At 38.9% G+C, this 15653-nt stretch overlaps 1 protein-coding gene across 1 annotated transcript; it reads left to right on the forward strand.

The window, feature by feature from the left end:
- The first annotated feature begins 163 nt into the window (after positions 1-163).
- LOC134572624 (ficolin-1-like) lies at positions 164-11267 on the forward strand. Its single transcript, XM_063431701.1, has 9 exons — positions 164-314; positions 2360-2473; positions 2896-2940; positions 3763-3798; positions 5181-5222; positions 6022-6149; positions 7173-7302; positions 9621-9755; positions 10894-11267. The coding sequence occupies exons 1-9, from the start codon at positions 227-229 to the stop codon at positions 11136-11138; spliced, it is 963 nt and encodes a 320-aa protein (XP_063287771.1). The 5' UTR covers positions 164-226; the 3' UTR covers positions 11139-11267.
- Positions 11268-15653: the final 4386 nt, after the last annotated feature.

Below are 15653 nucleotides of genomic sequence, written 5' to 3' on the forward strand. Positions count from 1 at the left end.
ATTTGCTGTTAAGATTCCATTAAGCCGTTGAATTGGGGAAATATTTTAAGGAGGTGATTCCTGATAAAGTACTTGTTTGCACAATGTATTGTGTAATGAGAGTCTCACAGCCAATTCGAGATTACACAATAAATGGGAGGTGTTTGTATACGATGGCATTTTTTACTTTTCTTATTTTACTCAAACATTTTCTGCTCAGTAGACAAGAACTGTGGACAAGACCATAATGACCCGCATTGTCTTCGTTTGGGCAATCGTACTTGCAATATTCTGGTTACAGAGCGTGCTTGGCACTGCTGAAGAAGCATGCCCAGGTAAGTCACTTACTTTGAGCAAATTATCGTGTGAAAGAATGTGTATCATTTAAAGCGACCCCAGACTTCTTAGGTCACAGGATAGAAGAATGGATAAGTACTGCATGGAATCTTTAAAGACATTTCATTAGACAGGCAGTAATGTGTTGAAACCCTCCACCAACAGTGGAATTCTACCTTTGTCTGTTTAGATTTTCATTTTCATAGAAATAGCATCTCAATTGGAAAATATGAGGTTGACATTATTGTTTTGCTAATATATTATTTGATGATACCGTGTAGTGTAATTTTATTTAATCTTACAGCTAAACTGCCAGAAACAATGTTTATACACAGATCATGATCATTTGTTGATTGCAATTTAATGTTTAAAATGAATGTATGTTTATGTGCATTATGGCACGACAGGGGGCATATAATTACTATTTTTTATTTAACCCCTTAAGGACCAAACTTCTGTAATAAAAGGGAATCATGACATGTCACACACGTCATGTGTCCTTAAGGGGTTAATTTCATTAGCTTAAAATTTTTTTAGAAAGAAAATGTCATTACTAAATGTGTTTCTTTCCAACATTTGATATAGAAAATTATATAGAACATTAGAATACAAGAAACAATTTTGTGTTGCTTGCTCCATATTGTATATATTGTATTTTGATCATTTTAGGAATGCTTGCCAAGGTTTGACATCAGGGCCAGACTGTGAGCTGATGTGGTGGGGTGTTTTTTTTGTAAATAGATTGGTTTAATTGTGTTTTGTTTGTGATGTAATATGTGTAACAATGGACTGGATAGAGTGAGAGTGTGTGTGTATAGGGGGCATCATGTTAATAGAGGCTGTAGCCAGTGTGTTCATAGGGGCTGTACTGTATGCGTGTGTGTGTGTGTGTGTGTGAACTGCAGTGTGTGTGTGGGGTGCAATATATAAATGTGTTGGGGGGTAAGACATATATACTTTGCGTGGTGGGGCAGATGGGAGCATATATATCTCTATATATATATATATATTTTTCTTTTTTAATTAAATACATAAACTTTATATTCTTACCTTTTGGCAAAGGAAGGGGAGGGGGTGCTTTGTAAACCCTGGTGGCCCTCCTTCCATTTTTTCTTTATTTAAGTGCCTTTGGGATAGTGAATGAGATTTCTGATCTCCCTCATAGGCCCGTGATGGTGCATCAAGGCGGGGCTTGGATAGATCTTCTGATCTCCCCTGTCGGCCACAGCCCTTGACCTTCGAGGCCCACCGGGAGTTTGGCTAGTCTTGGTCTGCTTGGCATGGAGCAGGTGTTCTAAAATGTTTCAAAAGTCATTGTTAGTGATTTCAAACAGTGTACTGAATAGGTCAACAAGATACAAGGTGTGAGACGAGTGTTCATGACTTGGACCATTACATTAAAGGTCCTATTTGGCAAAAGCACATTTAACTCATGACACTGAAGTCATACCTAGGTACTGATGCACGATGTCATCGTAATACGTAAAATTGATTATGGGATATTGATTACAGGATATAAAAGGAAGCAAGATATTATGTTCTACTTGCATGTTCTCATTCATTGACTATAATGGACTGTATTAAAATTAATAAACCCGGCAATGAGGAAATAAAACACCTATCTGGTCTGACTCTCTGCATGTTCCCAGAACAAGGTGCAAGACTGGCATTAGCATTATTTGTGTTTCCAATATATTTGGTAAATATTGCATCAAATAAGGATTACTGTACATCTTAACCTGCTCCAATTTCAGTTCCTGCATAGGGAGCTAACATAGGAGCAGCCTTTAAAACTGCTGTGATAAATGCTTGACCTTTGGGATACATCAGAAAATTGTGCAATGAGACCTGTGCAAAGAAATAGGTTTTTTTTTTTTAAGTTAGTATCACATATTCATTTTAAACTGATGTATATTCACATATATTTTATTCTCTAGCTCGTATAGAATACATCTGTCACCAGTGTTAGAATTCACTGCTCCTAATATTTCAGTTTTTTGATCCGAACACCTGGGGTGCTTTCATCTCTCGCATTTCTTTACAGAAGTGAAAGTTATTGGGATTGGTGACACTGATAAGCTGACCATTCTCAGAGGATGTAATGGTTTCCCAGGAACCCCCGGGCCAAAAGGAGACACTGGTTCGGCGGGCGAGAGAGGTGAGTAAAACTCACATAGAGGGCGAGATGTATCCAATTGTTCTGTTCTAAAAGGTGGTGCAAAAGTGTGGAAGGGGATAAGTAACAAATATAATGCATCTACTGTTTTCCAAAGTGACTGCCCCACTTATAGTAATATAAAAGCCTTTTTTTTTTTTTTTTTTTTTTTTAAGAACAGAATGCTTTGAGAAATGTTTCCCCAATATATCAATAAAAGCACGAGACCCTTAAGACAATAATTTAGAACATCTCTCTATGGTGACCAGTCAAGGTCACTCTGTAGAAATCTTCAGTACGTTATTAATCAGAGCTTCAATGAATAATAAAACACAGTGGACAACTAAAATACTCAACTCATACGTGTGTAAGATCTGTTGTATGTTTCTGCTGGCGATTTACAAACTTTGTTTATAATTTTTTAGGTAAAGATGGGCTTCCAGGACAAGTCGGGGTTCAAGGACCGAAAGGTGGGTGATAAATATCCCATTCCCTAAGAGCACATGATCTGTCTGGATTTTGTATCATCCTGTCCACTTGGGCTATAGAGAGTATACAAGGAGCCTCCACTGATGTGGGACACCTGGGAAATCTGCTAATTCATTAGAGAGATTCAATGGCTGAGAAAATGGTTTAGTAATTGGTAAATAAGTGTTAGGATAAAAGGTGAAATATTAATAGTTAAAGGAACATTATAGTGCTGGTGTGGCTATTTAAGTGAACGGCCCCGTGAGTTTACTTATTTTTTTTCTCCAATAAAGCTCCTCTAGTGGACGTCTGAGTGACTGCCATGAGAAGTGTTCCTAGGCAATAATGTAAACACTGTCTTATCTCTGAGATCTCTGCTAAGACTGCACAGACAGGCTCAAGACACCAGAACCACTGCATTAAACTGCAGTGCTACTGGTGACTACAGTATTCCTTTAAGTATTACATAATTTTGTGACACATCTGTATCAAATCTAAAGATTACTACCTGTAGCAAATGGAGGGTGATCTGATACCAGATACTTTTCCTTTTCCAGAGGTTGTGCAGTGTTTTTGGCAGTTTGATGTTTTGTTCAGACTTGTGCATTCAGTTTCAAAAGGAATCGCGATTCATCGAATTTCGGGCGAATGGAGGGTGATCAGAATTCCACAACTCTGATCGTGAAACAAGCAAAACAGTTTCATTTGTTTGGGGATTCGGAGTTCCGTCTGTGGGACAAAGAAAAGAGATTCATGTTGGGGAAAAAGTTCATTGTTAAAAAAAAAAAAACATGTTCATGTCAGAATTTGCTTTTTTCATACAGGCGATGCTGGAGAAAAAGGAATTCAAGGTGAAAGGGGTAAGTCTTTCCAAGGTTTTTTTTTTTTCCTATAAATGTTCATTTAGTCAGGTTGTACACACAGCCAGAGTCTCACATTATGAAGTGTCCCACCATGTGAAACGATACAGTAAAGATTTTAACCAGACCCTCAAAACCAAGTAAGAAAAGAAAAAAGACATTAAGAACAAAGCACAGAAGTGACAGGAAAGAGAGATGGATGAAAGGGGGAAAGGAGGGAGAGGGGATTGGTTTACTAATTTATGTTTCATAAATTGACCATCCTACCAGTGATTTTATTACTCCCAAGGTCAATATAATAAAATAATCTACAGCTATGTCTCCAAGAAACATATCATACATTATGGTGGTTAAAATTCATACATCTGAAGGAGGCACGGTCCCTATTCTGGGTCTAAATCCATCTGTCCTTTTCTCTCCTAATCGCCCTCTTTTTTAGGAGCTCCATATTGTTGGTGTGTCTGTGTGTATAACAGAGCTCCACAGCAATAATACTCCCAGTAATGTGTCTGAGTGTATAACAGATCCCCACAGCAATAATACTCCCAGTAATGTGTCTGTGTGTATAACAGAGCTCCACAGCAATAATACTCCCAGTAATGTGTCTGAGTGTATAACAGAGCTCCACAGCAATAATACTCCCAGTAATGTGTCTGTGTGTATAACAGAGCTCCACAGCAATAATACTCCCAGTAATGTGTCTGAGTGTATAACAGAGCTCCACAGCAATAATACTCCCAGTAATGTGTCTGAGTGTATAACAGAGCTCCACAGCAATAATACTCCCAGTAATGTGTCTGAGTGTATAACAGAGCTCCACAGCAATAATACTCCCAGTAATGTGTCTGTGTGTATAACAGAGCTCCACAGCAATAATACTCCCAGTAATGTGACTGAGTGTATAACAGAGCTCCACAGCAATAATACTCCCAGTAATGTGTCTGAGTGTATAACAGAGCTCCACAGTAATAATACTCCCAGTAATGTGTCCTTAAACTACGATAAATGTGTTTAGAAGTAAGTCTTTGTAGGTAAGATACATTGTTTTTGTTATAAATTACATTTACTTGTATAAATTGTCATTAGTCAGTCACTTCAAATTTATTAGAAAAGCCTCATCCATAACCACACCCCAACTCACACCCAGAACAGCCTCCTTGTCACACACCCACTCACACCCCTAATTGTCCCTCTTAGTCCATTGAAATGTTGAGTTATGCAACTTGCTGGTTCAACTGAATAATGAATATACCCAGAAATTGTCCTGTTTTAGAGTGTTGTATCCCAGACTGCACGAACTACAGGAAGCACTGTTTCTACAAAATGTTATGCCAATTGGTCCAAAGATTGACCATGAAATTACCTGTATTATCATTCAATAGGAGAGAAAGGAGAAGCGGCTAAAGGAAACGATTCATTGTATGGTGAGTTGGCAAGGTTTAGACACATGACATCAATTACAGTAACAGAGCGCGGCTTTTATTTGGAAGAATACAGTTATGGTCGCTTATTGTAACTGAGGTGTAAAAATGCCAAAGTAAAAAAAAAAAAGTCTAAGACTTATCAACTATAACAAGCACTTAATTTGTTCAGCTGTAATCTGTTTGCATATCTACTCGGTTCACCCAAAATTCAATAGAATATAGAATTTTTGTTTAATGAATTTTTGGATGACCATTTATCTCTATGGGAAGGGATATTGTTTCATTAATAACAGCAGGAGTTGTCCAAGCAATGAATAGATGGCACTGAATAAAATTAATTCACAAGCCCATTTGTTCATTCGATAATTTGCTAATAGTTCGACCGGTATTTGGTTTCAGACTAAATGAATAACGAACAGAATTTTCGTACATTTTTCAATTCAATAAAAAATGAATGCACACGTCTAGTTATTTGTAAGGATTCCGCTGGCCTTTTTTGAGAATGTATCACTTTTCTGTTTTGCATCATTCACACACACAATGAAACCAGTTCCACTAATACCTGGGTTGCCAGGAAAAAGATCGATTATAGTTTTAACAAACATCTTGCAAAATGTATTTCAGAGGATCCACATTGGAAAATAGTTTTTTTTTGGTTATGGTTTTTGAAAAGTCAACTCACAACAAATCACTGCTTAGTGAATAAACAGAAAGAAAACCAGAAAATATATGCCACTTAATGCTTGCTGAAGAACGTTAACGTATCTTCTGTTTGTTCCAATTCATCTCTTGTTCTCAGCTGCCCGGAACTGTAAGGAGCTTCAGGAACAGGGGGCGGTACTAAGTGACTGGTATACAATATATCCAGATGGCGAGACCCCACTCAAGGTGCTGTGTGACATGCATACTGATGGAGGTGGATGGATAGTAAGTACAGGGCACAGAATCATGAATACAGTGTTTAATCCTCCATCTAGCTCCAGGATACTGTAACGCTACAGTATTCATAGAGCATGATCTTAAGGCTTGTTCTTACGGAGGTATAATATTTTCCATAAGTATTATAATAAGGCATTGATTTATATGCAGATCTTAAAGGACCACTATAGTGCCAGGAAAACAAACTTGTTTTCCTGGCTTAATAGGATCTTTGGGTCCCCCCCCCCCCACCCTTAGGGTCCCCCTCCCGCCGGACTCTAGGGGGAGAAAGGGGTTGAACACTTGCCTTTCTCCAGCACCGGGCTCCCTCGGCGCTGGGGACTCTCGTCCCTCTTCCGACGTCATCCGCTGAATGCGCGACAAGAGCCGTGCATGCATTCAATCAGTCCATGGGAAGGCATTTCTCAATGCTTTCCAATGGACGCGTCTTCTCACTGTGAAAATCAGTTTCTCAGAAACTGCTATGTTTACAGCAGGCAGGGTTAACCCTAGATTGACCTGGCACCCAGACTACTTCATTGAGCTGAAGTGGTCTGGGTGCCTATAGTGGTCCTTTAACAGATTAACACAGAAACACATCTCAAATAGAATACAGCTTACTTTAAATGTGTATAATGGACTTTAAACCACAGAGAAAGCTCTGTTGACTCGTAATGTGACAGCAACAAGGTGGATGATATAATATTAAAGAAATTGATACAAAGATGTAATGATGGAGAATCTCAGATAAATAATGAATATGAGAATGACGTGGGTGAATTGGTAAAATGGCAGACTGGGCATTATTTAGAATACCGTCGGATCTCAATCAATGGTGATGCTCCGAATCCTCATTCTGCTAATGTTCTGTGTGCAGTAGTTGTTACAGATGGTTCTATTCATATTTAGTTTGTACTTACATGAATGGAGCAAGACAAAAATTTGTCCTTCTAAGGGCCCAGACCTCATGACTCAATCCCCAGCCATCCAGTAAAGATGGAGTAATTGAATGTCTCCTTTTGGTCGGTGTAGGTTTTTCAGAGACGTTGGGATGGAGGAGTGGATTTCTTCCGTGACTGGAAATCGTACAAGATGGGGTTTGGCAGTCGCCTCGGAGATTTCTGGTTGGGAAATGATATTGTTCACATGTTAACGTCATCAGGTAATGATATTCCCCAGATATACCAATTCGACCATTTCATCTGGTATACAGAATGTACATCTTCTGCTAAAATACAGAGCTATTAGTAATTCAGCATTACACGGTCTTTTAGGAAGTCGGCAACATTGTAAATTTTATGAACAGGTTGAGTAAAGTGATAATACACTTTTATTTTGTGGAGGCAGGTTGTCACATTTCAGGCACACGTGACCCTTTACACAAACAAATGTCTTTTAAACTCCTATGTCTTGGATTTGCTTAAAGGACAACAATCACCAACAATGATTCTCTATGGTCTTCGCTGCTTCTGTGACTGTCAGATGTCAGTTTTCAAAAATGTTCCACCAGTGGAGGAACTAATGCAGAGAAGGCCCTGGTGGAAGAAGTGTTTTTGGGTCTCCCTCTAGCGCAAAACTGGCGAAAGGATAGATCCATATCTGTCATACAACTCCCATGATGTTATGCCAGCTGGGGATCTACCATTTGCCCATCCTTGCAGGGTTGTATCTGAGATGTGTGTTTGAATTAAAGCATTTTCTTGTATAGAGTATGTGTATGTATGTAGGGGTGTATTTGTATGTGCTGTTGCCATTGGAATGCAGTGGTGTAATTGTGTGTAGTGTTCATGTTTGAATGCTGTGGTGTGTTTGGATGTAGTGTTGTTTTTTAAATGATGTACATTTGGGTTTAGTATCAGTGCATGAGTGAAGGGGTGTGTTTGTATATAATTTTGGAGTTTAAATCCAGGAATGTGTTTGCATATTGTGTACGTGTTTGATTGCTGGGATGTTTGCATGCACACTGCCACACACATACATGCACACACTCATATATAAATACAGATTAACACACAAATATACACATATAAACACACTGACACAGACAAACACATTCATATACACAATGACACATACACACAGACACACAGATACACACACTGACACATGCACTCAGCTTGGCACATACACACACACACCTCGACACATGACATATACACACACTGACACAAATACACAGACCTTGACAAAGAGACATACACACACTGACACATAAACACACACACACAGCTTGGCACATACACACACTGTGATAAATACACAGACCTTGACAAACAGATACATACACAGATACACACACAGATACACACACCTTGACACACATGTACAGACACAACATAATTTTTATATTTGCAGCAACCCTCCTGTTAGCATATATTTTGTCTACAGGAGGGTAGCTTGCTTGCGGTGCTGTTGGCTGAGGTTGATGGGTGTGTGTGGTCTGCAGCAGCTTATTCCTTCTTTCTCTCCCCCGATTGCCTGTGCCTCCTCTCCCTTACACGTGGTGCTCTCTATATCTGGAGGAAGTTACCTGCTGTCACTTCCTCCCAGGCTACCAATACTACTTGCTGAATAGAGGTCCAGTTGCGCTCTCAATGAGTTGCACAATATCCATCGGGTGGCCTCAAGTGCTTGAGATACCTGATAGGGTCCCCCGAGTGACTGAGCTCCAGTGGTGGTAGTTCCACCATTATGTTCGACCCAAGGTACATGAATATGACTGAAGGGTCCTGTCATTTACAAAAGGCAGGGGTGAGTTTTTATTTTTTTCCTTACATAGTCTACATTTAAAAAATATAACTGCTTTCAAAACTTGGTGAAAGTGAAATGATTAATATATCAATACATAGAACTTTTAGAGTTGTATTGAAGGGAAAAAAGTAACTTTTTCTAGGTTATTTAGAAGATAACTGTCATCACATTTACATTTTTGGTGTTTTTTAACATATTATATTTACAATGAAACAATGGGTTTTTTGAAATTATGGAAATTTATTTTTAAGAAGTCAACTTTTATGTGGTTGAGCAGCCATGTTGGGTCAGACTCTACCCTCATCTGACCAGCTGCTGCTCAACCTAACTTATTTGGTGTTGCAGGTTCACACAGAGAAATCATAGCACCAGTAGGTTAGGTTGAGCAGCAGTTGGTCAGATGACAGTAGATTCGGATCCAACATGGCCGCTCAGTTAAATAAACATTGCCATTTTTAAAAATAAATTTATATATAATAATAAAAAAAAAATTACATTTTATTAACTGTAATACATGATAAATGGAAGTTTGACAGTTGTCCTTTAAAAGATTAATAATCAGCTCTCAAACCAAATAACACAATGCAATGCGTAGGGATGTATTGCAAATATAAATAAAAATTGGAAGTTAATAACATTAGTAGAAGAAGGTCACATTTTTATGAAATTGTTTTAATTAATCTAAAAACACATTTCCCACAATTAATTATCCCCTCCTTCTAATCACAGGTAAATGGGAACTGCTTATTGATCTAATGGACTTTGAAAATACTAGATATTACGCCACATATTCTTCGTTTCAAATCTTGGGAGAGTCGGAACAATACAAGCTGGTACTTGGAGCGTTCAAGGATGGCAATGCAGGTGAGGTGGCTTGCTTTTGTCAAGTGACACTCCGCACCCCTAATGCACTTGGCTTGCTGCAGCGGCGTACTAAACGGGGGGTGGGGGAGTGGGTGGCCCACCCTGGGTGCCACTCACTAGGGAGGTGCCATGACTGCCAGTGTCATGAGTCACCCCCCATCAATTCTTATAGTGCGGGCCGCAGCGCCTTTGCGGCTGGCTGCACTACACTGCACTGACTGCAGTAATATGGAGGAGCAGGGTGAGAAGTGTTGCCGCATCGCGCAACGTGCCGCCTGTCAGCCTTCACGAATCTTCATGAGCGGAAGGATCTGATTGACGTGAGGCAGAGCAGGTCAGCGCTCAGGCACCATCAAATGTGAGTAAAGAATTTCATGTGAAGGGGCTGGGGGTGCAGGGTTCTTTTTTAATTAAGGAGTGGGTATGCACTTTATGTTAAGGGGGTGCAGGTTTTTTTTTTTAATTAAGGGGGGTATGCACTTAATGTTAAGGGGGTGCCAAACAAAGGGTCCGCCCCGGGTGCCAAATGCTCTAGGTATACCCCTGGCTTGCTGAAATGCTTTAAGTGTGAAGAGTGTCCTCTTTTTCATTTTACAAAAAGTGCTGATTTAAATGGAAATTGCAAATGTTATAAATTAACCTGGCTACAGCCCTCCTGACTGTCACTCAGACAACCGGACCTGTTACTTCCTGGTTTGGTTAGCTCAGTGAAGCTAAACTTACAACGCAGCAATTGCCCAGAGAACCTGCCTTGCAAAGACTTCTCATTAAGTTGAATTGGGAAGTCTGTGATTGGACAGCCACAGGAAGTCTAGGCGAGGTCAGAGGGGGAGGACTTACAAAGGCTTCATGTTTTGCAGCTCTTGTAACCTGTTTTAAGATATACCCCCAATGAAGAATTGCATAATTACATGCTTGCATGTTTTCTTGGGGTATATTTACTAAACAGTGGTTTTTTTTTTTTAATTTGCTGTTTAATGTCCCCTTAATGGTTTGCATCGTATCCATCATAATGACTCATTGCACAGTAAGAGGAGTAGGCTTTCTGGATTAAAGACGTCATGGGCGTCTCTTTCTACTTATACAAATGTTTAGAATAGAAGGTGACTGCTCTTGTGTCCGTTTCATCTTTTTTTAGGCGATTCTCTGACAGATCATAATAATATCAAATTTTCCACCAAAGACAAGGACTCTTCTTCATCAAACTGTGCAGAAATATACAAAGGAGCCTGGTGGTACAACGCCTGCCATGTTTCCAATCTGAATGGGCGCTACCTATTGGGGCAACACGCCACCTTTGCAGATGGAATCAACTGGAACTCCAGCAAAGGATATTATTACTCCTACAAACATTCAGAAATGAAGATCAGGCCTGTGAACTAATTAAAAAAAACAAAAAACACATAAATAAATAATAAAAACAAAATGGATATTAACACATTCTTAACATTACAAACCTATCATCATCACCACGCTATTTAATCCATTTATCTACACAAATATAGCAATTTTCTCAAAGCATTTTTTTTTAATCTTGTCCAAAAAGTAACATTTGAAGAACATGATAACCGTCACGAGGAAACTGTCATGCTTGGAATATTTAGAAAATTTTCATGTTTTAGAATTTTAATACTTTTTGATAAAATTTGCATTGGTTTGAACGTATAAACATATGTATACAATGTGTATTTTATATGCAGTTTTATATTTTTAGATGTATTTCATTTTTTTTTCACAATTTGAGAAGCTCAGTGTTTTACATATATGTGCTGATTGAATAAATAATATCATATGAAAACAACTAAGGTGTGTTCCTTTCATCTATTATCTACAAATATTGCTGTTAAAATGATAATTATCAACAGAAAGCAGCACAGACTGGGTCACAGGAATAGTGAAAGTGCAGGTAATTATTAAAGGGACACTATAGTCAGCTGAACAACTTCAGCTTAATGAGGTTGTTCAGGTGAGAACTATAGCTCCCTGCAGCCTTTCTCATGTAAACACTGTATTTTCTGAGAAAATACAGTGTTAACATTGAAAGCTAGGAACACCTCCAGTTGCAGTCACTCAGAGTGAACCAGAGGGACTTCTGAGTTGATGCCATCCACTCAGATCTGCTGTGCACAAGCATCCTGTGATTCAGTATCTCCTCCCTCTGCATGCAGACACTGAACTTTCCTCATAGAGATTCATTGATGCCATCCATCTCTATGAGGAGATGCTGATTGGCCAGGGCTGTGTTTGAATCATGCTGGCTATGCCCCTGATCTGCCTCTTTGTCAGTCTCAGCCAATCCTATGGAGAAGCATTGTGGTTGGATCAGGCTATCACATGTCAGCAGACTGCTTGTTTTTCCTGAGTCTAACAGCATGCAGATTTACAGCTTCTGGCTTGAATACAGTAAGATTTTTACTATATTTATGGAGGCATGAGGGGCTCAGGGGGGCTAGATGGTGGTGTTAACACTATAGGGTCAGGAATATATGTAGTTGCACTGGTGACTATAGTGTCCCTTTAATTACAAAAACTGCACTATTACTTATTAATGTTTATATTTTGCTTTCCGTTTTTATTTGATCTTCTAATATCAAGTGACAACAAAATATTCAAAAACCAATAAAGCAACCACAATAGCGATGTCGCGAACATAAATTTTTCCGTTCGCGAACGCGAACTTCCGCAAATGTTCGCACGGGCGAACCGCCATAGACTTCAATAGGCAGGCGAATTTTAAAACCCACAGGGACTCTTTCTGGCCACAATAGTGATGGAAAAGTTGTTTCAAGGGGACTAACACCTGGACTGTGGCATGCCGGTGGGGGATCCATGGCAAAACTCCCATGGAAAATTACATAGTTGATGCAGAGTCTGGTTTTAATCCATAAAGGGCATAAATCACCTAACAACATTCCTAAATTGTTTGGAATAACGTGCTTTAAAACATAAGGTATGATGTTGCATCGATCAGGTAGTGTAAGGGTTACGCCCGCTTCACAGTGACAGACCTAACGCACCGCAAACAACCGCAAACAGTCCATTTGCACAACCGCAAACTCCCCATTTGCACAAGGTTGGATACCGATCGATGGTTCAATATTCTGAGCCCTCTCTGATTTACTGTAGAGGGGATATGATAACATTATACAAATATATTCGAGGCCAATACAAACCATTGTGTGGAAATCTATTCACAAACCGGACTTTACATAGGACACAAGGTCATGCGTTTAGACTAGAAGAAAGATTTCGTCTAAGGCAAATGAAAGGTTTTTTTACTGTAAGAACAATCAGGATGTGGAATTCTCTGCCTGAAGAAGTGGTTTTATCAGAGTCCATACAGATGTTCAAACAGCTACTAGATGCATACTTGCAAAAACAGAATATTCAAGGATATAATCTTTCAATGTAGGGTAATAACTGCTTGATCCAAGGATAAATCTGACTGCCATTCTGGGGTCAAGAAGGAATTTTTTTCCTTGCTTGTTGCAAAATTGGAAGTGCTTCAAACTGGGGTTTTTTGCCTTCTTTTGGATCAACAGCAAAAAACATATGTGAGGAAGGCTGAACTTGATGGACGCAAGTCTCTTTTCAGCTATGTAACTATGTAACTGTACACGACTATTCAATATTCCCACAAATTTTATATAGCATTTTATGTTTGTTTGAGACCACCTTAAAAATATTGGATATCGCTAAAAATCATGATCACTATGTACTTTCTCTACAAACCTCTAAACGAACCAAACTACTCATCCATCCGCTATACCACTTTATCCCACCTAGAAATAGTGCCCAGTTAAAATACTTGACTCTTACTTACCCACACTCAGTCATGCCACACACATTTCACCACTACTCTCACTGAATCCCTCTGACTACGGCTAAATTCATCTTCTACATCAGAACACTACTCCTAAGATTGGGTTGTATCCATGTCTCGGGTCTTTCATTTAGAATAGGGGCAGCTTCGGTCTCCTTCAACACTGACACTCCAGTGCATATTATTAAAAGATTGAGCAGATGGAAATCCTCAGTCTACAACCGATATATTCCTCATCCCGAGAAAGAAATGAGGAAAGCTTTTAAAAGTTTGGCTTTGTAAATTTGATGCAATAAGTGTGTTTTTCTTTAATACCTTTACACCCTCTTTGCATGAACCCGATTTACATATATTACTAATATGTTTCTGAACATATATATTATATTACTCACTCACTCTCTGGGCCGGCCTAAGACATCATGCTGCCTAGGTCCAACGATAAATGACTATGGGGGATAATGTATAATAAACACAGGTTACTGGCTATGGGGGGGGTTGTAATGTATAATAAACACAAGTTACTGGCTATGGGGGGGATAATGTATAATAAACACAGGTTACTGGCTATGGGATGATAATGTATAATAAACACAGGTTACTGGCTATTGGAGGGATAATGTATAATAAACACAGGTTACTGGCTATGGGGGGATAATGTATAATAAACACAGATTACTGGCTATGGGGGGATAATGTATAATAAACACAGGTTACTGGCTATGGGATGGATAATGTATAATAAACACATGTTACTGGCTATGGGAGGATAATGTATAATAAACACAGGTTACTGGCTATGGGGGGGATAATGTATAATAAGCACAGGTTACTGGCTATGGGAAGATAATGTATAATAAACACAGGTTACTGGCTATGGGAGGATAATGTATAATAAACACAGGTTACTGGCTATGGGAGGATAATGTATAATAAACACCGGTTACTGTCTATGGGAGCGATAATGTATAATAAACACAGGTTACTGGCTATGGGAGATAATGTATAATAAACACAGGTTACTGGCTATGGGAGGGATAATGTATAATAAACACAGGTTACTGGCTATGGGAGGATAATGTATAATAAACACAGGTTACTGGCTATGGGAGGATAATGTATAATAAACACCGGTTACTGTCTATGGGAGCGATAATGTATAATAAACACAGGTTACTGGCTATGGGAGATAATGTATAATAAACACAGGTTACTGGCTATGGGAGGGATAATGTATAATAAACACAGGTTACTGGCTATGGGAGGATAATGTATAATAAACACAGGTTACTGGCTATGGGAGGATAATGTAGAATAAACACAGGTTACTGGCTATGGGAGGATAATGTATAATAAACACAGGTTACTGGCTATAGGGGGATAATGTATAATAAACACAGGTTACTGGCTATGGTGGGATAATGTATAATAAACACAGGTTACTGGCTATGGAGGATAATGTATAATTAAAACAAAAAAAAATTAAAAAAAAAGAATGCAGCTTCAGAATTAATCTAAATTGTATGCTGTGTAGGAGGTGGGAGGGTCTGGGAGGGAGGGTCTGCTGCTGATTGGCTGGAATGTGTCTGCTGACTGTGAGGTACAGGGTCAAAGTTTACTCAATGATGACGAATAGGGGGCGGACCGAACATCGCATATGTTCGCCATCTGTGGCGAACACGAACATGCGATGTTCGCCAGGAACTATTCGCCAGCGAACCGTTCGGGACATCACTAAACCACAACAGTTTTTACCCTGTGTTGATAAAAACTTAAATTAATTTAAATAGTTGTGGTATCATGGAAAAGTTAATGGACATTTAACCAGGGAAAAATCGAATGAAAGTAATATATTTTATTATATACTAAGTTACAATTGAACAATAGATCACTAAGCTGATTTAACAAGTGAAGAATGGAGTTGCTAAGCTAACAGTACTTACAGAGGACAGGTTGAGTATTTAAAGAGCTGAGTAAGTAAACTCGAACATCGACTATAATACCTGGAAACTGTCAGGAATTTTCACTAAAATGAGAATTGATGGAAATTCAAAGTGAATTTAAAAGTTAAGCCAGAA

This window comes from Pelobates fuscus, chromosome 9 (assembly GCF_036172605.1).
Source record: "Pelobates fuscus isolate aPelFus1 chromosome 9, aPelFus1.pri, whole genome shotgun sequence".
Lineage (NCBI taxonomy): Eukaryota > Metazoa > Chordata > Amphibia > Anura > Pelobatidae > Pelobates > Pelobates fuscus.